Source organism: Parus major, chromosome 1A, assembly GCF_001522545.3.
Source record: "Parus major isolate Abel chromosome 1A, Parus_major1.1, whole genome shotgun sequence".
Classification (NCBI taxonomy): Eukaryota; Metazoa; Chordata; class Aves; order Passeriformes; family Paridae; genus Parus; species Parus major.
The window spans coordinates 5,706,793-5,731,879 of NC_031773.1; the positions used below are offsets into that span (position 1 = coordinate 5,706,793).

The window sequence follows — 25,087 nt, forward strand, 5'->3', positions numbered from 1 at the left end:
AGTCATTCCTCACTGGATTTGTGTTCCCAGCCCCTCACCAGCCTCGTTGCCTACTCTGGACACGCTCAAGCGTCTCAACGTCCTTCCCAAACTGAGGGACCAGAACTGGACACAGAACTCGAGTTCGGTGGCTTCACCAGTGCTGAGCACAGGGGAAGAATGATGTCCCTGCTCCTGCTGGCCACGCTGTTCCCGATCCAGGCCAGGGGCTGTTGGCCTTCTTGGCCCCCAGGGCACACTGCTGGCTCATGTTCAGCTGCTGTCACCAGCACCCCCATGTCCCTTTCTGCCTGGGCACTGTCCAGCCACACGGTCTCCAGCCTACAACATTGCAGGGAGTTACTGAGGCCAAAATGCAAGACCCAGCACTGGGATGTATTAAACTTCATCCCACTGGACTCTGCCCACCCATCCAATGGCCCATCCATCCATCCATCCATCCAACCTTTCCACGTCTCCCTGCAGAGCCCTCCTCCCTTCCAACACAACCTACACATAGTCCCAGCTTAGTGTTGTCTGCAGATTTACTAATGTAAGACTCAGTACCCTCATCCCTGTCCATCAAAGTATTGAACAGATCTGGCCCCAGCACAGACCCCTGAGGAACACCACAGGTCACTGTGGATGCAGCCCCCCTCACCACCACTCTCTGGGCCTGGCCATCCAGCCAGTTCCTAACCCAGCACGGAGTGCTCCTGTCCAAGCCGAGGGCTGACAGCTTTTCCAGGGAATGCTGTGGGAGACAGTGTCAAAGGCCTTGCTGAAATCCAAATAGACACATCCACAGCCTTTCCTGCATCCATCAAGTGGGTCACCTGGTCATAAAAGGAGACCATAAACATTACCTACCCCTCCTAAACTCATGCTGGCTGGGTTCTTTCCCTTGAGCAGCTGCTGAGCAGCGTTCACCTGAAAATTCTTGAGATGAGTGAGCAAATGGCCAGCACCTAAATCTAGGTGTGTGATCCAGGAATCACTCATGGTTATTCTCAAAGTACCTAAATTAATTTGTTATGTTTATGGGAGGTTAAAAGTTCCACCAGTACTTGGTGAAAACCTGTGAATCTGTGCTGAAAATTTTCAGCTTTTGTCTGAGCTCTGCTGTGAGCTCACTAGGAAGTGTAACACGAGGTAGGGCAGGGATCAGAAATTTCAAGGTGTATGTGGGTAGGTTTTGTCACAGCCAGTTAGTGCTACAGCTGATTAACTACACAGCTCAGGTTTCCACCTTAATCACAGCAATATCTCATGAGAACATTTTATGGTACATAAGGCTAGGATTTGATATAGAGGACATGCAGTGATAGGGAAGAAAGGCCATTGAAATGGATGTAAATATTTCTGTGTCTTCACTGCTAAGTAACAGGTTATAGAGGTGATGGGTAGGATCTGGAAAATGAAATGTAGAGAGGTCAAGTTATATAATCATGAGACAAAGTGTCCTGACACCTCCCTGTCCTTTCTCCTCCATGTAGACCCCAGTGGAGGCAGCTGCACTGACAGCAGAATCACTCAGCATCCTGCTAGGACACTGTATCTGGACAAATCCCATCTTGGCCCATTGCTTTGCATACAGAATATTACATGCCTAATTGAAATGTTAAAGTGTGAAAAAAATAAATTGGAAACCATGTGAATTTTAAAATCATCACTCTTGTAAGGCTAATAGAAGTAGGTCATTTGGTGGGCATCCCTCTCCTGAATTTTGTCTGTTCCTACTTCCTTCAGACGCCTGCTCTGAGCCACTTGCTGCTTGCTACCAACACTGGAGCTTTTTGTCATGTCTCCTCTTCAGTCACAGCTGAGGGAAGGTTATGAAGTGACTCATCCCCCCATGTTTACCTTTGTGTACCATCTTCTAAGGCATCCAGGGTCTTTCTCCTCTAGCTGGTTTCCCAAAGCAGACCAAATTAACCTGACAGAATCATGGAGATCTTAAAGATATTAGTGAAGGCCTTAATTTCCTTCCTGTGTTGTGAGCAGTCTGTGTTTCAAAGCCCCCACATGACCCCAAAGTTCAGCTCCTTGTCTTCCAGCCACAGAGATGTAACTAATTTGGCCAGGCAGTCAGCATATGGGCACTGAACCATCTGGCTTTGAGCTGGAATTAGCTGTCCCTTGCCCAGTTGCTAGATCAAGCAAGGCAAGATGTGTAATGTGGGCGGGAACAAAAGGAATCACAGAGGTAGGAGATCAGAGGAGGTCAAAAAACACTGTCTGGCATGGGGACATAGTACCATTTATATGTTACAGCTCATGAAAATGAGCTCTCATTTTTAGTGTAAGGGTATATTCAGTACTGAATCCAGCAAACCTCCTCCAGCTCTTTCCAATAGGCAAATTAAGGATATAACTTCAAAACACGCCAGCAATATAAGAGTAGTGTAATATGCATAAGTGTATATAGTGTAGTATATAAGAGCAGTAGGAGAGAAAAAACAGATGTTTTGGATTTGCAGACTCTGTAGAGCCGTCTTTGCTGAGAAACTGACATCTGCCTGGTTTTGTTCACATCTGTGCTCTGTGTCTGAGCTGGGGCTTCTCTAAGTTTTGCATCATTTGCATGTGTGTTTGTGAGTGAGAGAGGGGGAGACTTGCTGGCCCGAGGTGATGGGGACCAAAGCCCATTCTGCAGCTTCAGAAGCTGCCACCCCTCCTGGACCATGTTCTTGCTGTGGTAGGAGGACATTGTGGGGGATGTGAAGTAGTAGAAATTGATCTCAGGGTCATTAAACCTTCCACCTTTCTTCTAAAGCTGTCTCCAGGGGTGCCCACTTCAGGGGAAGGTGGTTGACTTGGTGACATCAATCTGGTAGCCTCTTACAGTTTGGACCCTTGAAAAGCAACCAGACATGTACAATGTGAGGCACCACACTCTGCTCCCTCCCTTTCACGTCCCAAACATCAGCAACAGTGTGGCCAGCAGGAGCAGGGCAGTGGCTGTCCCTCTGAACTCTGCACTGGTGGGGCTGCACCCCCAATCCTGGTGTCAGTTTTGGGCCCCTCATACTAGAATGGCACTGAGGTAAGGCAGTGCAAGTCCCATGCACAGCATCAGTATTGGAATGGTTTTTAGGAGCAGGAATGGTGGGCAGAGCTCTGCTGCAGCCAGCCACCCATTTCCAGGACAGCCACCAGTTTCCTTCCCCATACCAACCCCTGCCATCTCACTCTGCCCCGTTCCCCTCTTAGCAGAATTGCCACAGTTTCTCCTGAGATCAAGCTGGCTTGTTCCCATGCATCCTCGTGTCTTCTGAGCCATCATGAAGCTTTTTTGGATTTTCCTTCAAGTGGAAAGCAATCTGATCTGATCACTCCCTGTGAGCAAGTGTGAGACTATCCTACTATCTGTTGAAATTATTGACTTATTTCAAACAAATAAGACAGCTAAGTAGAGGTAAGTTTGCAGTGTCCTCCACAGCAGACACTGTGATTTAAACACTTCCTTTGGCCAACTGGTGAATTCATCAACCCTCATGCTGCTGGCAAAACTCTCTCCAGGGTATGTGTGGGAATAATGGAACATTGATTCTCAAAGACATTTGGTTACTCAAAGCCACGAATCCTTACAGACTCACGCTTTGTTAGTTCTGGCTTTTGCAAAATTATTCGTGCTTTCTGGTGGCATTTTACCCGTGACACGAGCTGCTCGTGGAGGTGCAGCATTAAATGTCACGTCTTGCAAATGTAACACTGACTTGGAAAGAGTTGTTGTGGGGGGGACCTGCCCTACTTAAGCAGCTCTCGTGTTTGCCCAAGGTTTTTGTACGGTATTCTTCTAACTGATCCTGGTTTCTGGTGTTAAATATGATGGGTATTAATGTAAGTGATTCAATCATGGTTTGTAGCTGGGGTGTTTCATGTGTTCTCATGGCAGATCAGCAGCCAAAGCAACAGCAAAATCTGGGTTCTCCGCTTTTATCTGTGCAGAGTGCGGCCCCTCTAATTAATGATCCATGGCAGTATGCAGCAGGTTTAATGACAGCTCTTTGGCCTCTGGGATGGTCAGGAGCCAGCAGAGATGTACAGAAAGCTCAGTCATTAAAGGATTTAGTTTCCCTTATTGTACATCAACTTCCAAATTTTAATCCCTTCTTAATTGCTTCTTAAAAGTGATCTTCAGCCAAAGCCTATGGAATACATTCATTTTTAGAAATTTTTTTGGCCAGCATAGAAGTGAATACTGTCCATTAGAGCTAGATCTGGACCTATGGGGGCTTGTGCACTTCTGGTGGCAGTGAGTAGGACATGGTGTCTCTGTGCCAGTCAGTGGCAAGGGAGGATTTTATCTTCACTGGGGTGCCATGCCATGTGCTCATCACCACTCCAGTGCAGCAGCACAGCCCATTTGGCGTGATGGGAACTGGCAAGCAGGGCCAAATGTCACTCTTGGACATGTCAGGTGGTTTTTTGGGGATGTGTTTCAGCCCCTTTGGAGGTAGATATTTCTGTGTTTGAGCAGTAATAGCCAGGGGAAAATGACAATTCCCCTATCGACACTCTCATGCAGTGATTCCACAGGTAGCAAAGGGGGCCAGACTGTGTTTGGGGCTCTGCTGCACATCAAGCTCTCTTTTGTCAGCCCTTGTTTGCACAGCTGCCATGCCCAGAAAAAGTCCTTGGTTGCCCAGCTCAGTTTGATCCTTTGGCTGGCCATCTGTTAAAATATTGCTCAAGTGCAACATTGCCTTCATTCATTTGTATCATTGACACCTTTGTAAGAGCACATGGCAGAATCATAGACTGAAAGTCTGGAGGGGAAGCTTGATAATTTTGCATGGTTGCATCAAGCCCCAAGGTTTGTGTCTGCCTGAGGCACAGCATCCAACGCAGAGCTGCTCTGAACAGGGGGAATCCATCCTTTCTTTTCATAGTTTCATAGTTTCTTTCTCACACTAAACTTTTCTTAGTTTATTACCAGGTTTAATCCCTCTTTATGTTTTTTTTTATACTTTTAAATTTGATTCTCACTCCTAGATTTATTTTCCTCTTCTTTTTCCCATGGATTACAGCAATACATGAAACTTGTAGGGTGAAAAGTCCTGAGACTAAAAAGGAATTAGCTTCTCTTTATTAGTATTTTTATTTCTAGACATCTTCTAATGTCTAATGGCCTCAGAATATTCCTGAAATTGAACAAAGCAGTAGTAGCTGGAAGTAGCACCTGCCCTTTGTGCCACAGATGGAGGAATTTTAGGGACACATCGGGATATGGGAGATGCAAGCAGCACATGGGGTTTGCCAGGATGGAGGGGGAACATCAGGAAAAATAGCAAATGTGATGAAAGGGAGGCTGAAAGGGTGGCAAGGACAATTTGCCTCAGTTCATATCAATTTGTGTAATTGGATCTAATTTGCTTTAAGCAAGTCCATGCTTTGATGTTCACTTTCAGGGCTTTTTTTCTTTCTTTGGAAACAGGTAATGGGACCTGCTGTCACCCCAGCCCATGTCCATGTCCCCTCTGGTACAGCCCTAATATTGCAGTATCACATACCCCAAAAGCATCAATGAGCTGCTTTGTGCAGAGCTAATCAGGCAGATTTATCTATTGCAGGGTGGGAGCCACATGTTGGGAAGGGAGGAGTCTGGAGAGGGAAGACAGAAAGAAGAAAAGGTCTGCAGAGAAGTGGGGTTAAGATTCTCTCACTGAGATAGGAAAGAGAAGGAACTGAAATAATATGGCCCATTGATTAAGATATTACTCTGGGATTGAGGAATTCTGGCCTTCTTGGCTCCATTCTCTCTTGTGATTACAGAAAAACTTGTAGTTTTTCTGCATAATGCTTCCCCTTCTGTAAAGTGAGAGCAGCACCTTATAAAATAATAAATCCTGTCAGGTCTTGAGTAGATCAGACAGTCCAGTGAGTATTTCTGCAGGGCTGCGTTCAGGCATTTGGAGGCTTAGCAGAATGAATCCTCTGAACCTTTGAGACTCACTTGGTGCTCCTAGAAGGGGATAAAAGTGGAGTTAATTAACCCATCCCCAAATCCCTCCTGATCTACGACCAGCAAGTAGCTGCCACTTCACACTGCTTTCCTTGGCTCTTGATGTACCTAAGCATCCCTGCAAACCAGAAGTGAGTGTCTGCCTGTTACTCACATCTGGCACTGCTGATCTGCTTGCAGAGGAGTGGGAAAAATTTGCTCCATCCCCACTGGACTTTGTGGTACCAACAAAACATTGTGATGATGCCACACCTGCTTGCCCAAACCTCAGCGTGTTATTGAATTGAGCATTGTTCATCCTTGAAGGATTAATTGTTGTGTATCAGGGCTGCAAATGATTGCATGTTTATGCTTTAAAGGGAAGAAAGGAGTGTATGGATTTCTGTGTGCATTTCTGGAGTGAGTGGCAGAGGAGCTGCTGCTGGCAGCAGTGATCTCTGCTGGGAACCCCATGGCTGCTCTGGTCCAGCTCCAGCAACACAACCCCCAAATTTGTCTAAACTGTGGGCTTCATGCCAAGTAATCTCCACCTTGTTGATTTTTTTACTTTGAATTCTATTTTCTTTTTAATAGCTTGTCATTTGAGTTCCTCTGAGCAGAGAAATGCTGTGCAGGAAAAGCTGCTTCACTTGCAGGTGTGCAATGTGCACTTTCCCAGGGATATTAAACACTGCATAACATCATGATTGAGGCCTTGCCGGTCTCAGGGAGGCTGAGACAAAGGGGAAGAAAATGCATCCTCCCCTCTCACCATGCTGCTGGGGTTCAGCAGCCACCAGCAGTTGGGGTGGTTGATATGCACAGACACCACCTTCCAAAAGGATATCGTGCTCCAAACACCATCATCCCTATGAGGTATTGCTCCTTGTGTCCTTTGGGGGTGATTCAGCTCCTTCAGCTGTCTCCTCCCACATTACACCTCATATTTGCTGTCTTCCCACATGCTCACGTCCTGCATCTGATTTCAGAGGGGGGCAGATGGGCTCAATACAGAGGACCCCACTGGGGTGGGATTAAACCTTTTCTCCCTGTTCTCTGAGCACTGAGCAGGTTTATCTGCCCTGCCTTCAAGGGCACAGGGCTGATGCCCATTTGGTTTGCAAATCAGGGAGGGGAGAGGGCAGCCCCGGAGCTCGGTGTTGCATCTCTGATGAGTTCTTTCCTGGCCTCTGCCTTCCTGGCTCTTGGCTGTGGGTGACCATGTGTGTGTGGTGAGGCTGCTTTGGGGGACCTCTGAGCTTCTCCAAAAATAGGAATGCAAAGCATTAGTGTATGCATGGTGAAAACCATGCCACAGACCAAACTGGAGGCTTTAAATGTAATAGCAGATTGATTGTGTTAAACTGCCATCATCATGATGGTAGGAGGAGCACAAAGGATCATGTGAATGTGTGTTGTGCATAAAGGAAAATGGATAAATAAATACAATAATTTTCATTAAAAATCACTAATTGCTTGAAATGTCATTTCTAGTATACCTTCAACTAAATTAAACAAGACAAACCTGCCCTTGTCCTAACTAACCCTTAAGGGACCAGGCACTAGACCTGCACAACAAAATTAATGCTTCCAAACATTTGCTGTGTAAAGCCAAGTGGGTGGTATATTGGTTTCCTGTTGCAAATATTAAAAATTTAATTTATGTTGCAATCTACCTGGAAATTTTGCTAAAGTATCATGGGATTTTCCAGCCATTTAGGTAGAATGAAGAGCCAAGTCATGTGTTTGTTGCTCTAACATCCTGCAGTGTATTACATTTGAGTTTGCTTATTGTTGATGTTAAATTTCCTGTGTGTGTGAAAGCCCTTGCATGAACACAGCTTTTGATGACTGATTATGGGCATAAATTCAGGTCAGTCATAATATTTCCAATGAATTCAGAGGAAATTGAATTAGTCTGCATGCTTGCAGGAAAGATCCTGCTGGGTACAAGGGACCTTCTGCTCTCCACGTCATCACACAGGTGTTAGGACATTTGTGACCATAGAGGATAAGATCCTGACACATGATTAAGCATCTTAATTAAGCTACTTGAACCTTGAAGCATGTAAAGAGTTTTGCATTTGCTGACAATGCGTGTTTACTTTCCTTCTGAACATACCCATCTGTTGCTTAGTGAGTGGTCTCTTCTTAGAATTTTCCATCTTTCTCTTGCTCTTAAAATATTGCCTGGAATCGGTGTAATTAATGTTCTACCCTGGGATTGCACTGGGGTAGTCTCTTCAGGGTTTGCACAAGTTAAATATATCCTTTGCAAATTATTTGTAAACATTTAAGGGAAAAACCCATAGAGGCATTGCTGAAGTAGCTAATTAGATGTGTGCTTGTAGAGATGATTTTTCTCTTTAAAGCTAGTGTTTTGGCAAGAGGCTTGGTGGGAATGGTGAGGATGTGGAGCAGCCGTGGAGACTCTTGGAGCTGTTGCACGCAGTGCTTAATGATTCTGCAGGGAAGTTTGGGCATGGAGACCAGGCTTAATATCAGAGCAGCACGAATTTGGAGGGAAGGAGCTGTCATGGCTGCTGATTCCCTGTGGCAGCTTCTTCACGGGGTCAGATCCCTGCTGACCTCCTGCCAGCCTGCACCCTGCCTGTCACTCCCTTGCACCCTGCAGCAAAGCTGTCCTCCAACCAACCACCTTCATTCATCTGACACAGGAACTGTATACCTCTAATGCCTCAGATACTTAACTGCTAAATGTTTTGGCTTCAGAGATGATGGAAAGATATTGTTCTGTCTTGGGGAGGCTGAGACAAAGGGGAGAAAAATGCCTCCTCCCCTCTCACCATGCCTGTATTATATTATGAATATATTATATATTAATTATATATTATGAATACGTCTATTCAGGGCTGTGAAGTATTTTGGATGCTTACCTCTGTTGAAAGAGCCCTAAAGATCATCTGGTTCTCCCTGCCTTGGGCAGGGACGCCTTCCACTAGACCAGGTTGCTCAAAGCCCTGTCCACCCCAGCTTTGAACACTTCAGGGAAGAGGCATCTGCAACTTCCTTGAGCAACTTTTGCCAGTGCCTCACCACTCTCACAGTAAAGATTTTTTCTTCCTAGTATCTAATCCAAATGTGCCGTCTTCCAGTTAAAATCTGTTATCCCTTGTTCTATCACTACATGTCCTTGCAAAAATTTATGATGTTGAATAAAACACTGACAAGTATTATGTAACTAAAAATAGCTCTATGTTTTGCAGTCATGTGAAAAAAAAATTAGAATCACTATTTCATTCTAACTCATCTTGTATTTTTTCAGGATCAAGCATGAAAATATAGTTGCTCTGGAAGACATCTATGAGAGCCCGAACCATTTATATTTGGTCATGCAGTTGTAAGTAATGAACCTAATGAAGTTTTTATATCAAAGTTGCCAACTCTTCTTGTTCTGGTTTTGTTCTTTAACCCAAAAGATGGGATATGTAAAAGATACTTGGCTTGTGTGCTACAGACTGCAAAATCCCTGGAGGGTGATCAGAACCAGATTTCTAGTTGTGATGTGCTGTGTTGTTGTAAAATTGGGAATTAAATTGTTTTGTGACTAGTCTCACCCAAATCAAACCAGAGGGTTTTGTGAGATCACATCAAAAAAAGAGCAGAACAGACAGAGCAGGGGAGTAAATTACAGCTGAGAAGAGCCAGATGTGCCACAGGGAAGCCTAGAGCATCTGACAGAGGCAGCTCTGGGATTAAATATCTCAGAGGAAGCCCTTGGAGAAAATTGTGGTCCCTTGTCTGTTGTTAAGGTCCAGGCATGGTGATGTTCTCAGAAGTTGCTGTGCTGGCATTGTGGGGAGAACAGCATCCTGTAAATTTTTAGTGTGCTTTTGTAGCCCTACATTTCAGTTCAGAGTGCTGCAAAAGGACTTGCACAGGAACATTAGTGTTGTACAAATTCCAACAAGCCAGCTGGATTGTGGGAAGTACCAATTTTGTGATAAGTTGATTTACAATCCTTACTTTTGTTTAATCTCTTTAAAAAATAAATAGATATTATTCTGACTTCTTATTAGCTTTTTTTAATGTGCTGTAACCATAACTTTTATAAAATCATTGTATCCAGATATTTGGGTTATCTGAAATGTAGTTATGTAATGAGAGGTGACACAGATTATATCTCAGTATAAATTTCTACTTGCTCACTATTCAACACTTATTAGGGAATTATCCTTCCTGTTATAGCTGTAATTGTAAACCCAGCCAATTAGTTTTCTAAAGGCCAAGCATTTAGCTGTTCCAGGGGGACACAGGTTCACTGATGCCCAGTGGGGTGATGCCCTGCTGGAGCCCATCACAGCATTTGGGGTGGCAGCTCCAATGAAGAGCTGTGCCTTGTGTTACAAGGTAGACCAAGAGCAATAAACTGAATGTAGGGAATAACCTTTCTGCACTTTTTTTGGAAAGTGCTGGGTTATCTCAAGGTGGAGAGGACAAGAAGGCCAGGTACTCACCCTCATCTCTTTGGATGCTACATGAAGGAGGGTGCAACCTCTGCATTGTTTCTGAGTTTTCATCAGTAGTTAGGCTTGGGGTCAATTGGTATCAAGAACAGGGTGGCAACACTGCAAAGTCCAGGAGGCTCAAAATCCATTTTGCATGCCTCCTTTCATGGATTCCTCTTTGGGAGATGGCATGTATGGATAATCTCTTGTTTCCAAGGTAACACCAACTTGTTGATACAATGGCTGTGAACCATCACACAGCACGAAGTATCTTATCTATTTGTTTACACTTCTGCCCTGATTATTATTAGATTCCCTGTGGGTTTTTCAGCTTCTCATTTTTGTGTACTTCTTCTAAACAATTTCTTCTAATTTTGGCTACATTTGAAACTTGGGTTCTGATATGAAGCAGAAGGGGTTCTGATCAAGCAGCTTTGAGAAACCCACTTAGATTGCAAAGAAAGAAGGGGTAAAATCAGGGCCACTCAAAGATCAGTATCATGAACACAACAAATCTCAAATCCATATTGCCCTTCTCCCTGGGTCATTGCTTGCTAAGTGGGCTCTAGCTAATACTTCCCAAGGATTATTTTGTGGTGTGGATAGCATTTTCATTACCAGCCTTTCAAACACTCCTTGGTATGATGTGGAAAATTCACATTATAGCTCCTGAGCACCTTGCAGCAGCTCCATGAGAGAAGGCTTTTGAAGGCAGACCAAGACTCCCTGTTTATGTTTGTCCTTGAGTGCATCTACTCTTACATGAAAGCCATGCTTGTTAGCAGGCCAGCTTGAAGGATAAATATCACACCTCATTTATTCTGTCAAAGATACGGGCACATAAATGTCTCAGTGTCTGTGTTGGACTTGGAAAGAAGGGAGGTTAAGAGGCAGCTGTCCATGTCTACTTGACACTTAATTTTTTCCTGCCAGTCCCCACTGGCAGCACTGGAACACTTTCCAAGGTTATGTAGCAGTTAGTGAATCTGCCCTGTGTGTTTCCCAGTATATTCACGGGGAAATAAGATCCCTGGCTTTAGTTTCACCACCTTGTTCTCACATATATTGTATACAAGCCATCACAGAACTGTTCAAACTGACACAATCCTCTTAGAGCAAGGTAGACCAGAAGTCCAGGTTAGAGATTCCTGGATTTGACAGCACAGAATTTCACATACTTTCTCAAGGAGTTATGCTGTTCCTTAGAAAGGGCTGGGCTGGGCTGTTTTCTCTTTATTTATTTTCCCAAAATGCAAAATATTCCAGCCCAGTGCCGCTAAGTTCAACAAGGCTGTGGACGTCTCCTTGCTGTCTTTCACTCCCAGCAGCTTTGGTGTGAGGTGGTTTCTGGTGCAGCTGCAAAGCCAAATACAAATGTAGATAATCACTGCCTCTACTGTGATGACTCTGCCAAAATTTTACAGGCACTATAGAAAAATACTGTAGAACATTTGTCATATTTCCATGAGGATGATGTGCTTTCCAACCATGAAAAAATCTGCTCCTTCCCAAGCTTAGATTTCCTATAGCACTGTTAAGACCTATGCTGGCAACAAAGACAAAAACTAAAATGAAACTGAAAGTTCTGTTCCTTCTGGGTGCTGGGTGAGACTTCCCCAGAGGATACTGTAGAAGATGGGAGGAAATAAATTGCTTTCAGAAGTAAATTTACTGAACTATTTTGGTGTAATAGTGAGCTCTGTTAATGAGCAGTTATAGGATTTTTGGTTGCTGTTGGTGCTATTTTGTAAGAATTATACTACTGTACCTTCTAAATGATCTACCTTATTTCACCTGTCAGTATAGGGAAAGATCTTGATAATCCATTCTGGCTGGTAATGTCAGATACTAATATTTCATCAGCATAATCAGCCTCGATGGGTATTGATGATTCATTTTCTCCATGCTGGAAAATCATGCATAAAAATGGATTTACATAAACACATGTAATCTTAGAACCATTTAGGTTGGAAAAGGCCTCAAAGATGATTGAGTCCAACCAATTACCTGTCACTGCCAATGCCACCATGTCCCCAAGTGCCACATCTACACATCTTCTAAGTACCTCCAGAGATGGTGACTCTACCACTTCCCTGTGCAGTCTGTTCCTGTGCTTGACAACCCTTTCAGTAAAGAAATTTTTCCTAATAATTCAGTCTAAATGTCTTTTCTGCCTGAGTTTTGTGGTTCCATTTACAAACGCTGTTCCTGACAGAGCTGCCTGCGCAGATCAGAGCAGATTTCCAAGGCTTAACTCTGACTTCATCTCTATTGTTCACCTGCATTGAAGTGTGAAGCAGCAGAGTTTGGTTTCCCTGAGATTCCTGAGATTTCTCTGTAACCTGTACTAGTCAGAGCCACAGGATCTGGGGCTGTTGCTTCTCCAGAAGAATATGAGACCATGTTAAAAATCGATTAAGACAGTAATTTCCTATTTCTCCTTTATTCATCCATATTTCCTTAAAATATGTAGGAACTTAATATTTTTGCTACCTCTACTCTTCTGTCAAAGTTGGTTGAAGTTCACCCAATGGGCCAGAAATTACTGAGGATTGGCAAGTTGGGATAGATAGTCATTTTCTTACTGTCTTTGGAAAACAGGCTAAAAATGGGTCTAGGTGGCACCTCCAAAACTTATGGAGCAGCCCAGGGTAGTGTGTAACTAGCTAAGTAATGACAGTAGCTGAAGACCCCCCTCTGAGTTTCATTGCATTTTTTTGCAGTCAAGAATATTGAAAAATCCAGAGGAATTCCTATCAATACTAGGATCTAGTTAAAGAAAGTGAAAACCCTAGTGCCTGCCTGCTATAGTGTTCCACCTCTTTGGGGCACCTGTGATCTGATCCCCTTGGCAGGACTGCTTTACCTTGATCCTGTCAGCTGCTGTTTCTGGTTCTCCAAAGAAACCAGAGTATTTTCCCTATGTGATGTCTTCTGAGGCTATGGCATCTCTGCTGAGAACAAGGTTTTAGGGTGAACATCCTGTTTGACCGAACCCTGAAGTACTTCTCCTTAGCTCTGTAAAAAAAACCCAGCCCAAGCTGAGCTGAAACCCCCAACCCTGAAGCTTTTCCAGCTTGGTCTCTTAACTCTGATGAATTATTCAGATGATTTCTGTCACAGAAAAGCTGAGATGACAGTGGCTCCTTCCTGCCGGGTGCAAGTCACGCACTGAGGAAAGCTCAGCCCACAAGTTTGCAGGCTCAGAGTCCCAGTGTCCCATTCCTGCTGTTTATCAGCTCTACCCTGCCAGACACAAGCACCTTCTAACCCTGCAGTGCCTTGGGAGGCAGCTCAAGCAGGCAGGTACTGACCAGTGGTAAAATCTGCACAAGTTTTTGTTGTTACTGGAACCACTCTGCTTGTGATTTTGCCTTTCAACTGCATGTTCTGCTAATAAGTGAGCAGAGTGCTAAGCTGTGATTAAATGCTGAATTCACTTTGTTTTTTGACAAATTTTTTGAAAGCCCAGTGCCTGAGTGCTCTCTGAGAGCAGCCGAGCATGAGCTGTGTATGTAAATGACATTTCAATGAAAATATTCAGCCTCCAAGAAAAACAACAGACAATGGAAGGAAGTGTTGTGTTTGCCAGGTTCCTTACAGAGTCTATCAAGGGCTCGGTGTGTTACAAAACAGCGATCTGCACGCCAAGCCGGTATTGCATCAGGATGTTAATTAAAGCTAAACACAGATCTGCCATGCCACATTCCTTAGGTGAGGCTTATTCCCCTACTTGGGGGGTTTTGTGTAAGCTTTATGCAAAAGACAGAAGAGGATCTCTCTCCATTCACAATGGAATTTATATCATAGAACCAAAGAGTGATTTTGGTTGGAAGGGACTTTAAAGATCATCCAATTCCAACCCCCTGCCCTGAGCAGGGACTCCTTACATTAGACCAGGCTGCTCAAAACCCCATCCAGCCTGGACTTAAACACTTCCAGGGATGAGACATCCACAACTTCTCTGGTCAGCCTGTTCCAGGGCCTTACCAATGAATAATAAAAGCCTACTGGGTTCTTCAGGAGCAGAAAGGTAGCAGTTAATAATCCAGCATTAATTTAACATCTTTTCCTTTGCAGAAAAAAAGATTATTCCATCAGTGCGGTTACACTGGTCAGTGCTAAACACAAAGGAGGATCTCCCGTTTTCCAGTGGAAGAGAGGTTATAAGCAGACTAGAAAAGATTCATGTCAGGGTAGAGATCAGGACAAATCTATTGGTAATAGATTAATAGACCACAGATTGACCTCCAGAATGGCTTTTAGGCACCTGTAACTGTGTGGATTCTGTGTGATCCTGAAAGTGAGTGTGCTCATTGGCTAGACCAAGCTGCCTTCAGCACTTTTTGTTTTTCCTCTTGTTTTTTCCTGGCTATGGCAGAACTTTTGGTAACTCCTAGTCCCCATGTCTTCTCCAAACACAGCACCTTTTCCTGAGCAGCAGTCCTGTTGCTTTCTTGTGCTTTAGCTCTGGCTGAGACCAGGCATTTTGGAGTCCCTGGGCAGCAGTCCAGCCTTCCTACAGCAACAGAGGAATGGTGAGAGTCTTCTTCACCTTGGAGATTACAAAAAACTTTCTCATGATGACTTCCAAAACCACTTAGAATATTCTGTCACCTCCAACAGTTGTAGAGAATTGTCAAGATCCTTGTTCCAAAGCTTGCACTCGTTATTGTTACCTTAGTCAAAACATCCCAGTAAGGACTTATTAGCAAGGCAACACTGATGGTTTGGGGTTACTTTTTTTCAATCAAAGTGACATGCTACTCCTAATGGAGACTGATTATCTTTTTTCCCTGTAGCCTTGAGAATAAAGAGGTGATGGAGAAAAATTTTCTCATTTTCCTTGAACAGACAGCATTATAACATTGTTTGCTTTTACAGAAATGTGAACAGTTCAGATGATAATGGATTTTTTTCTTTTAAGGTATCTATTGTTGCAAAGCTACTGTTGTCAATAAAGAAAACAAGAGGTTTGGCCAAAATTCAGAATAAAACTCTGTCATGGTTTTAAAGCACTAGCTAAAAAAAAAATCACTAGAAAACTTACTTCTTGCTGTGAGATATGGATTTTTTTTTTACTTTTTTTCTTAAATGCCAAACCATCATATTGTCATTTGAATATATTAATCTTTGAAGTTACAGAAAGATTTGAAGACCTCATAAATCTGCTTGTTTTCCTATGCTGGTGATTACAATAAAAAAAGACCTTCTGAGAGATGTTTAGTGTAAGGTCCACTTCCCAGCAAGGGCTGGTAACAAATCCTTAGGGTGACAGTATGATTGTTTGGGTTTTTTTAATAGCAGTAGATTTTGGCAGCACCAACTTGAGTTCCTTCCTTCAGGCCTGCAGCAGTTGCCTCTCCATGTCCCCATTTAGGGCTCTCTCACAGCTGGGTGTGGGGGTGTGTGTGTGCCTGTGTTGTATAGCTCGGTCTGGAACAGGCAATTGGTGGGGCAGCAACACATATCTGCCAGTAATCACTGCTTCCCTGAGAGCAGGAGTGAGGCTTTTCTCTCCAAGCAGCAGGAAGGTGGCTATTTAGAGCTCTACCAGTTTTCTTTCCATTTTGTTGGCTTTGGATAAGCATCTCCTTCCTTTCATGCTTTGCCCAGAAGTTTCGTTGCTAGTTACTTGATGTTCACGTAGCCACTGAATGAGTCTTTTAGATTTAGTTCTGCTTCTCTCAGGTCCTGGTAATTTACACTGCAGTGCACCAAAGTCAATTAAATAGCTGGTGTTTAATTCAGGTGGAAGAGGCTTTGCAGCAAGGCATATAATAAATGTTAAATCCATATATGCCACAGTGTGAGAATTCATTATGATACAGTAGGATCTCTCTCAGGCGTGACGTGGAGTCATTCTGATTAAATGGTTTCACTTATTTAAACAGAAAAGGCCCTTCATAACAAACTGCAGAGCTTTGAAGTGAAATAACACGGTGTTGAATCAAGATGCAAAATGAACGTGGGCGTTCCCGAGTCCGTTCTTTTACATGGAAAACATTATTAAAAGTTTTCTTCTGGAGGAAGGCTGTACAGGCTGTGGTGAAGGGGACAGTAGGAGGCTGATGAGTGTTACGTGTCAGTGTGTTCCAGAAGACGTTTCATGATTTTGTGGCAGAAAAATAAGCTTGATTTCCCAAGCACGCTCATGTCCCAGCTCCAGACTGTATTCTGGGTTGTGCAGTCAGGTAGCTGACTCTGGTCAAGAGTCTGTAAGTGACTCCAGGGCCAGTGCTGGGCTAACTTGCAGCTGCACTTACACTGTATTGCAGCAGGTGATGATGGAGCATTATTATCCATTCACATTCACACTGAAAGAAAAGATCTCTCACTACACATTTATCTGTATTGCCCCAAAAACTCTACATAGGGGGTATTTTTAAAGCCAGGTTGACTCATATAGATTTCTGTGGCTGGCTGGGGATTAAGGCCTCAAACAGGAGAGTGTAAAACCTGGAATTTTTAGTGGAAATACAGGTTGCTGTTTGAAACCCTGTTTTGACTTCATTTTGCAGTAGTGTGTTTACCTCAGATAGTTACAGAACCTCTCAATATCACATCTCAGTAGTTACAGAAACTATTTTCATAGGACTGCAGAAGTACTTGCCATAGGTTAATGCTTTAAACATTCTCCCTGGAAAATTATTCAGTGGAAAATGAATGTGGAGGATTTTGTGGTTTTCTTTTTCTTTTTTTTTTTTTTTTCCTGAAACAGTGTTTAGGTCTTCTGTAGCCAAACTTTACTTTTTAAAGCATTTTATAGAAAAAGAAAATACTGTTGCTGGTGAAGCCTTTCTTTGATGCATTTATAGAACATGTGCTCATTTAATTCTGATTCATGCCACATGGTTATATCTTAGCCTGTAAAGGCCATTTTTTTTCTCTTAAATTGGAGGAAAAGTGTGTTCAGAGACCCAAATATTTATGTCATCTTTTCCCTTCTCCAAGACAAAATTCCCATTTGGGGCTGTGTGATCCTGACTTAGCTGTAAAAGTCTCTCTTTACTAGTTCTGAGGATGGTTTGGAGGAGTTTGGTGTTTATTCTGTCTGATTATTCTGTTGGCAAGGAGCATTTAACCACTCTGTAATTGTATTTTCTTCATCCCTCATTGATGATACTCTAAGGAGCGCTGATATCCTTGAGTGAGACGTAGTGGAGCCTTTAAATGTCCAGATGTCCCTGAGGAAAGAAGATACAATTCTCCAAAATGCACTGTAAAGAAAGAGTCAGAAATACAGTTTGAAATCCACTGAAAGAGAGCTGAGACTTTAAGAGCTACATTAGCATAAACAGAGGCAGCATTACTAAAAACCGGGCTTGGCATTGGTAATATGAAAAATCAGGTAGAAAATTAAAGTTCATGCAACTATTCTTCTCTGCCTTTGGGTTTTTGCCATGAAAAACTTGCTATGAGTCTCTTGCAGCTACAGAAAAGGGGTTTAGGAGTAAACAGAGCTAAGCATCCCTTCTGCCATGACTGTGATGCTCTTTGTCATGTTGGTGATGTCAGATAAACTCAGTCCTAAAGTGCATGGCCACTCTGCTGCAAAACACTACCCAGTGCCCTGGGACAGGAGAGGTGTAACCATAATTAAGCAATGCTGAGCAGAGAAGAGAGAAATTACCTTGCTCTGATTGCCCACCAGGCTTACCTGCAGGAACATTTATCTCACTGCAGCTCAGGGTCTTTCCCATCTTGTTTTCCTGTAAGCGTGGGGCAGGACCACTTGCAGAAAGTGCTTCTGACATTTTGCTTCTTGGGGCTGAAAACTCCCTGCCAGAAACTTTTAAATCTGCTCTTTTCAGATGCTTTTGAAGGTGGATTTGCTGCAGAGAGGCTTTGCTTCCCATTGGTGCTGTCCTGCCTTGTCTGAAGGGTGGCGAGGGAAATGTAGGTTAGCTCTCTGTCACCAAAGATTGTGTCACTGGATGGAATGTATTTTAAAAGGCAAATTTCCTAGAGAAAGGCATTTTATTGCATTCCCTTCCTCCACAGCTTAACATGGCTGCAGCTGGAATCCCTTTCCTTGCTATTGACATGTGACCACTGTCAGGAGAGCCATGATAGCTCCTAGAAACAGCAAGAGGGAACATTTTGGGGAAAGAGCATTCCTCTGATGTGTATGGGCATTTATTTTCTAATGGAATGGGAGTGAGGAGTGCTTGTGACATGTGCAGGAGTGCTCATGCCCACAGACTCCTGCAGGCAGGGCTGCTGCTGGAAGCGATTCACACCAGGATGGAGGGAGATGCTTTTGAACAGTCTCTCTTTTGATCCTGGTCCCATTTGAGCTTAATTAACCAAAGAAATTTGCTACTACATTCATGGCTGTGTATGTTTGAAAGTTTAGAGCAAAAAGGCAACAGTTTGCGTAACACCACAGGTAAAAAAAGTGGGAAAGAAAGGAAACATAACAAAATAACTGATGAGCTGGTGTCTGTTCTTGGCTGGAGGTCTAGAGCTTCTCCCTGGCCTGAATATCCTTGCCACATGCTGTGAAATGTAGCCAGGTGATAGTCATATATAATGGATTTTTACCTGAGGCTGAGCTCTCCTGAGCACATGCCCGCTCTCAGCGTGCTCCACTTGGCATGTGTCTTCATCCAGGGGTTTTTCCTCACAAGGTGTTTTGCTGCAGGTTTTCCTGGTCACACAGGTGGAGGTGCTGCTCTCCAGAACTGCAGCAGCATGGTGTGCCAGAGACAGTGGGAGCTTTTCTTGTTACTTGTCTCATGTTGCTCTAGGTCACCTAAAGCTAGTCTGTTCATACAAGCCCTTGGGTGCTGGTGGGAGGCAGGCACAGGTGTATATTTTATTGCTTGGTCACTTTTCCTGGCATGTGACAGCCTCTGGCAAAGCAAATGGCATAAATGTGTGCCTCTGCCATCGTGAAGGACCACTGCAAACCTCTGTGGGCCCTTAATGGATCTGGAAGGGCTGTTTGGCTCTAAATTCTGGTGTGTAGCTCCTGGCACTGCCCCTGGAACAGGAGCTCCCAGTGCAACCCCAGGGACAGTGGCAGAGGAGAAGCTCATGGCTCAGAGGAGGAGGGAAAAGCAGAAGCTGAACCATATGGAAGTGAAAGCAGAAGCAGACACAGCATCTCAGTGGTAGGTGCTCATTAGGCTGTCTCTGATGTGCTGGGAAGACTGAGTTTATCCTTCTAAAGGAATTCTAAAATTCTTCTCTAAGCTGAAACATGTAGCAGAGTGGGTAAAAGACAGGTCTTTTTATCTATGGAAAAATATTCTAGCCTGTTTACCAACAATGTGTAACAGGAAGCAGTGGCTGCTGCTCTTGAAGCCTTGTGAGGATATTTTTGTGGTTAGAGCACACAGATCTGAAAATCTGGAGTTCTTGTCTTACTCTGTCATTGATTTACATTGTGGTCTCAGATCACTTTGTCTTTTAATTTCCCTGCTTGCAGAAAGAGAATACCTTCCTAATTAATTCTGGGTAGGATTAATTGTGTTTTTCTTTGTTGGGGTTTTTTTAGCTTGAGTCAGTGCTGCTCTTCATGGAGTAAATTGTTAAAAGAAATGAGTACTGAAGTCTGGCCTCTGTTGTTGTTCACTGAGGAGCACTGTGGTCCATCTTTGTAAAAGTGAATGGACTTGTTTGCTAGGACTTTTTGAAGGTCTCAAAAAACATATTCAGGCATGCCTTAATCCCACACTCTGCAGTAGTGTGGGATGCACTCTGTGCAGTGGCTTTATCCCTCCATCCCATCCATGTCTGTGCAGAAACCTACAGCTAACAGAAGCCAGGCTGTCTGGTGACTCAGTGTAACAGCATGACTGGTGATGGCCATCATCATTGCTTAGATTTATTTATCCTTATGATGTAGGTATGTGGAAGTCTCAAGCAGCAGACATATGACATCCAGAGTTAAAAATCCACTTATATAAAGCCAGAATTTCACCTACTGTGCATAGATGTGGGGGCAGCCAAATGCATCATATCATCGATGGAGGGAAACAAAAAGAGTCATCAGTTTAAACTTGGTAAGGAAGAGCTGTAAGGCAGCAGCTTAAACCCAGGCTGGGCAGAAAATGAACAGCAGTATCCTGAATTTTAATATCCATTTCTTTGTGCTGCAGGGAGGTGGAAGTGGCTATTGCAGATATGGGGATGTAGGAGCAATGTGCCAAAGCACGTGGTACAGCGGGGCTCCAGCGCCTCTGCTCATGCTCCCCCTGTGCAGTGTGACTGGATCTCTGTGGAGGCAAGGTGTGCTGGGTGTTTTGGGAATCCCCAGTGTGCCTGGGTACCCTTCAGCTCAGAAGGAAAGTCATACTTGTGCCTCATCCTCATCTCTCCCTTTGTACATGCAAAGGAGTAAGCTCAAAGTGATGGATGTCCCAGGATGCATTGCAATAACAAATAAGAAAACCAGTTAGCAGCTCTATGTTTGAAATACTTATTGTCCTAAATAATAAACACTGGGACAGGCCTTTGGAGGAGGGTACTTGGGGGCATAAGATTACACTTAATATGTAAGTGTAATCAGACCCACCAATCCTGCTGTGAAAATTGCCTGGGTGTGCTTGGGCATCATCTTCCCACTCTGGGGGTGGATGTGAACGATCTTTTTGACTCCTATCTCTACCAGTAAATACAGAAGGTGTGTATTGTGCTCTCCACTGAGCTGTGTGCAGGCACTGGCCAGGAGGATGGCCGGCTCAGGGTGAACCAGCTCAGGAGAGAGTGCCATCAGCCTTGTCAGTATGGGCAATTGTGGGGCAGTGTCCTGTTTCTGTTCAGGAGCAGACCAGGCACAGCCTCCAGACCTCTGCTTCTCCTTTGGGAAGTGAACATAATAGCCTTTTCTGCCATATGTGGATGTTGTGAGTATAAATGTGTTAAGCTCTACAAAGTTTTGAGATGATAATAATATCAGTTTAGGCATGTAAGTGCCTCGGACAAATATATTGTGCAAACACCAAGTGGATTAAAGTACAACTTCTGGCACAGTGATATTGCTTAAAGGCTGATTTAGTTCCATTTCAAAGGATTTCTCAAAATAAATTGCCTGTATCCTGCTCCCTCTCTGCAAAAAATATGGACACTGTCACCAAAAAGCCATTAAAAAGTAAAGAAAAGCATCTAAAAGCTTTCTCCTGGTTTGGATTTTTAGATTTCAGAGCGGGAACAACTCCATTTATCCATTAAGTGTTGTTCTGGCACCACTCTCCATCACCCTGTGGCACACATCACTGCACCAAGAGCTCCTTCTGGCGTGCTCTTTTCAGAGCTTTCTGACAATTCAAACTTCAGCCTGTCCACAGTCTCACCACTGGCATGAAAATGAGGGTCTCAGAAGTGGTTTGCAGAGTCACATTCTGACATCCCACCTGTGGATGCCAGCCCTTATTTAGCCACAGGTACCTCTGCTTGGTGATTCAGTCTTTCCCAAGGGCAGGACGAGGAGAAGAAAGGGGAGAGGTGACCCCAGGTAGCAGCAAGGGAATTGGCTCTATGGCAGAAAAATTGCCTCTAGGTTTGAGACACTGTCTGGTGTACCCTCAGTCATTCGTACACCACGCCATGTGGCTGTGAATGCAAAATTTTCTTCCTTGCTGTTTACTTAATCTACAGCTTCTTGGTAATAAATTATATTCATTGCCTCCAGTTCCTGCTCCCGTTGAAGAGTTATTTGCAAGGCAAAAGAAATATGTACTGGTTTTATTCTGTTTGGACTTTGAATGTATAAAATAGTCCTTTTTCTTTAGTCCGCAGACACAAGTGCCCTTTAGAATGTGAATATTAGCATTGTGTTCAGAAAAAACATTTTCTTTCCAAGGTCTTACTTTTCATATAATTACTCATTTTAAAGAATTGGACATTTTTTATGGTTTTCAGAGAAATTCCTAAACCACAAGGTATCCTACTTCCCTTCACCTTGAATTCTTACTCAGCAGATAGCATCAGATTCCAGTTCAGTTGTTCTTGCACAATTAAGTTGTGAAGTCTTTGCCCTGTAGAACTGATTGGTACAGAGGTGAAAAGAAAGTACAGTTTCTTATAGAGCTTTACTTCTGGCAATGTTCAGGATTTCTTTAGAAGATTCTAAAATCTATTTTCTGGTAAGTTGTAGGGTCACAGAAGGGTTTGAATCAGAAGGGACTTTTAAAAATTTAGTCCAATGACCTCTGCCATTGAGCAGGGACATGTTTCATTAGATGAAGTTGCTCAAACCTCCATCCAACCTGACCGTGAACACTTTCAGTCTCTTAATTACATGTCTGAATGTGTGGTGAGGACTTTGCCTTGGCTCCCACAGAGAGACAATGTGATGGTGTCAGGCCATGCAGGGTGTTCCAGCCAGGCTTCTGCAGATGAATCATCTGAAGGGTTGTTTTTGAAGGATTGGGCTCTTGCATTTGATTCACTCTCCTTGGCAAGCTGAAAATAGTGTGCATTGTTCTCATAATCCTTAGCAACTTGAAAACTGCCATGAATTGAATACATTTTAATCTTTACCTACAGCAAGGAAATAGGCTAATTTAGTTATTCCTGCAGTTCCTTAGCTAATGTTAATTAACTTATGGCTTTGTATTTTTCCAGCAGTTTTCTAAACATTTCCTTTATCATTTCAATGGGCCTTTTAAAAATTCAAGGCATAGTGAATAGATTTATTTCTACAGTGTGCGTTAGTAAGTCCAAGCAATATGTTAATATATAACTGTCCAGGAAACAAAAACCCACTCCCACAATCTCATAAATCATAGATTACCAGGGTTAGTAATCCCCTGGATATGATTTTCACAGGGAAGTTGTTAACAGTTGTGTTATAGAGCAAAACCAGATTAAGGTGAAGTTGGGAAGTAGTACCTCACATTGCTGGAGTTGTAGGGTACATACAGGACAGAGACCCCAGACCCACCAGATACAACAATTCTGCACCAAATTGATCTGAATAACAGAGTTACATTTTTTGGCTATTCCAAGTACTGTCTTGAGCTGCACTTTCTTTATTTCCTCTGAAATACGCTCCTCAGTTGATTTACAGGTAATTTGGTGGATGACTTATGTGTGGCCAGATAAATTGTTGAAAGCCCTGGGTAGGTAACTTCACTCTCCTATGCTTGAAGATGTAAGTGTCGTAGTACTCTTGGGAAGATCATCTCTCAAATGACCAGGACAAGTGACCACAGATGTTGTGTGGTGCAGAGGAGGCACCATACATCTGCATTAGGGTAAATTTTGCCTTTAGAAACAAAGTAATGGCTGTTCTCTGGCTACCGTGATCCTGTGCTTGCTACCAGTTTCGTGGAGGAGTTACAGTTGTGTCTTGAAATGACCTTGACCTGGTGATATCTGCCATGATCTGGCCCCAGGGCTCAACTGTGTTGAGCAGAGTCTTCCCTCTCCTGTCAAAACTGCATTAAGTAACAGGCTGATGAAAATTAATAACCATCAAACCATCTGGGATCATTGAATAATCTCTTTTCACATTCAGCAAGAAATACCCTCTTCTTTTTACCTTTACTTAGTATAAACCAAACACCTCAGAGGGACCTCTGAGGACTGTGTGGACAGATTGGAAGCAAGACAGAGAACAAACAGGACTGGTGGGATGAGGATGGTGGTGAGCAGCACTGATTTGCTTTGCCTACCCAGCCAAGGAGTTGGCATTGGCCCTGACACTGCCTGGGGCTTTCTCAAGCCTGCAGAATGCAGAGACTGTGTGTCCATGCTCACATCTAGGGGTACAACCTGCTGTGGCTGGGTTCAGCTAGGAATTTATTGTTGACTTTGATGGAATTGGTCCTGTAGGTGAGAGATTAAGTTTTGCCTGTGGAAAGAGCCGTAATAATTGGGGGAAAAAAATCAACCAAAGCAGCAGTGCATGGGATGGTAGAGTGGTTGTGATAAGCTAGGGATGTAAATACTTTGGTAAACAAAGCTTGCAGGTAAAAGGGTAGGAGTGAACCAAACCTGCTGCTTACAATGAGGAATTCTCCCAGGCCTATCTACTTCAGGTTTGCTAAACAAAGAGGGCAAAGGGTTCATTCATGACTCTAGGGCAAGCCTAGGGCAAACTTCACCTACCCTGCTTGTGGCCAGGCTGCTCTGCACCTCATATACATCCACAGCACAGAGCAGTGGCCCCTGTCTCCTTGAGTCCTCCAATGGTGCCATGATGTCCCTCAAATATGATCAATATGATCAATATGATCAGTGCTGCTGGGCATTTTCCAGGTCAGAGGGTCTCACTGCAGGAGAAGGACCATGTTGCAATCCATTTTCACAGCATGGCACACAGTGTGTGACCGGTGTGGGAAGCTAGCATGTTTTGGAGAGAGAACTCATTGTACTGATCCAAACCAGAGCCAGGGTGGGACCTAGGAGGGAATCCTTGAACCTCATGCATTCTGTGCCAAAGTGAGTGCTTAAGCTCATTTCCTGACCATTCTTAAGTTGGCATTTGTAGGTGTGTCCTACATCTCCCTCCAAGGAGAGGGAGACCCCAAAGTCCTGACAGTGGATCAGCATGGTCAGATGCTCAAGCAAATCCTCAGCCTTCTTGAGAAGACCTTCATGTCTCCCATCCCAATCAATCTGAGAATTGGGGAGGGGGTCTTAGGGCTGGACTTGGTGTATCTGGTTCTGGAGGCTGGGCTGGTTGCTCCTGTTCCAGGGCAGAGAGGACACTGCCGATCCCAAGTTGAGCACAGCA

The 25,087-nt window shown here is 43.7% G+C and overlaps 1 protein-coding gene across 2 annotated transcripts in view; it reads left to right on the forward strand.

Moving 5' to 3' along the window:
- The window catches only part of CAMK1D (calcium/calmodulin dependent protein kinase ID), a 209,200-nt gene that overhangs the window by 119,207 nt on the left and 64,906 nt on the right, over nucleotides 1–25,087 (forward strand). For both annotated transcript variants that reach the window (XM_015627361.2, XM_015627362.2), the window contains exon 3: nucleotides 9,213–9,287. In XM_015627361.2, the coding sequence (XP_015482847.1) occupies nucleotides 9,213–9,287 (75 nt within the window). The remainder of the gene's footprint in view (nucleotides 1–9,212; nucleotides 9,288–25,087) is intronic.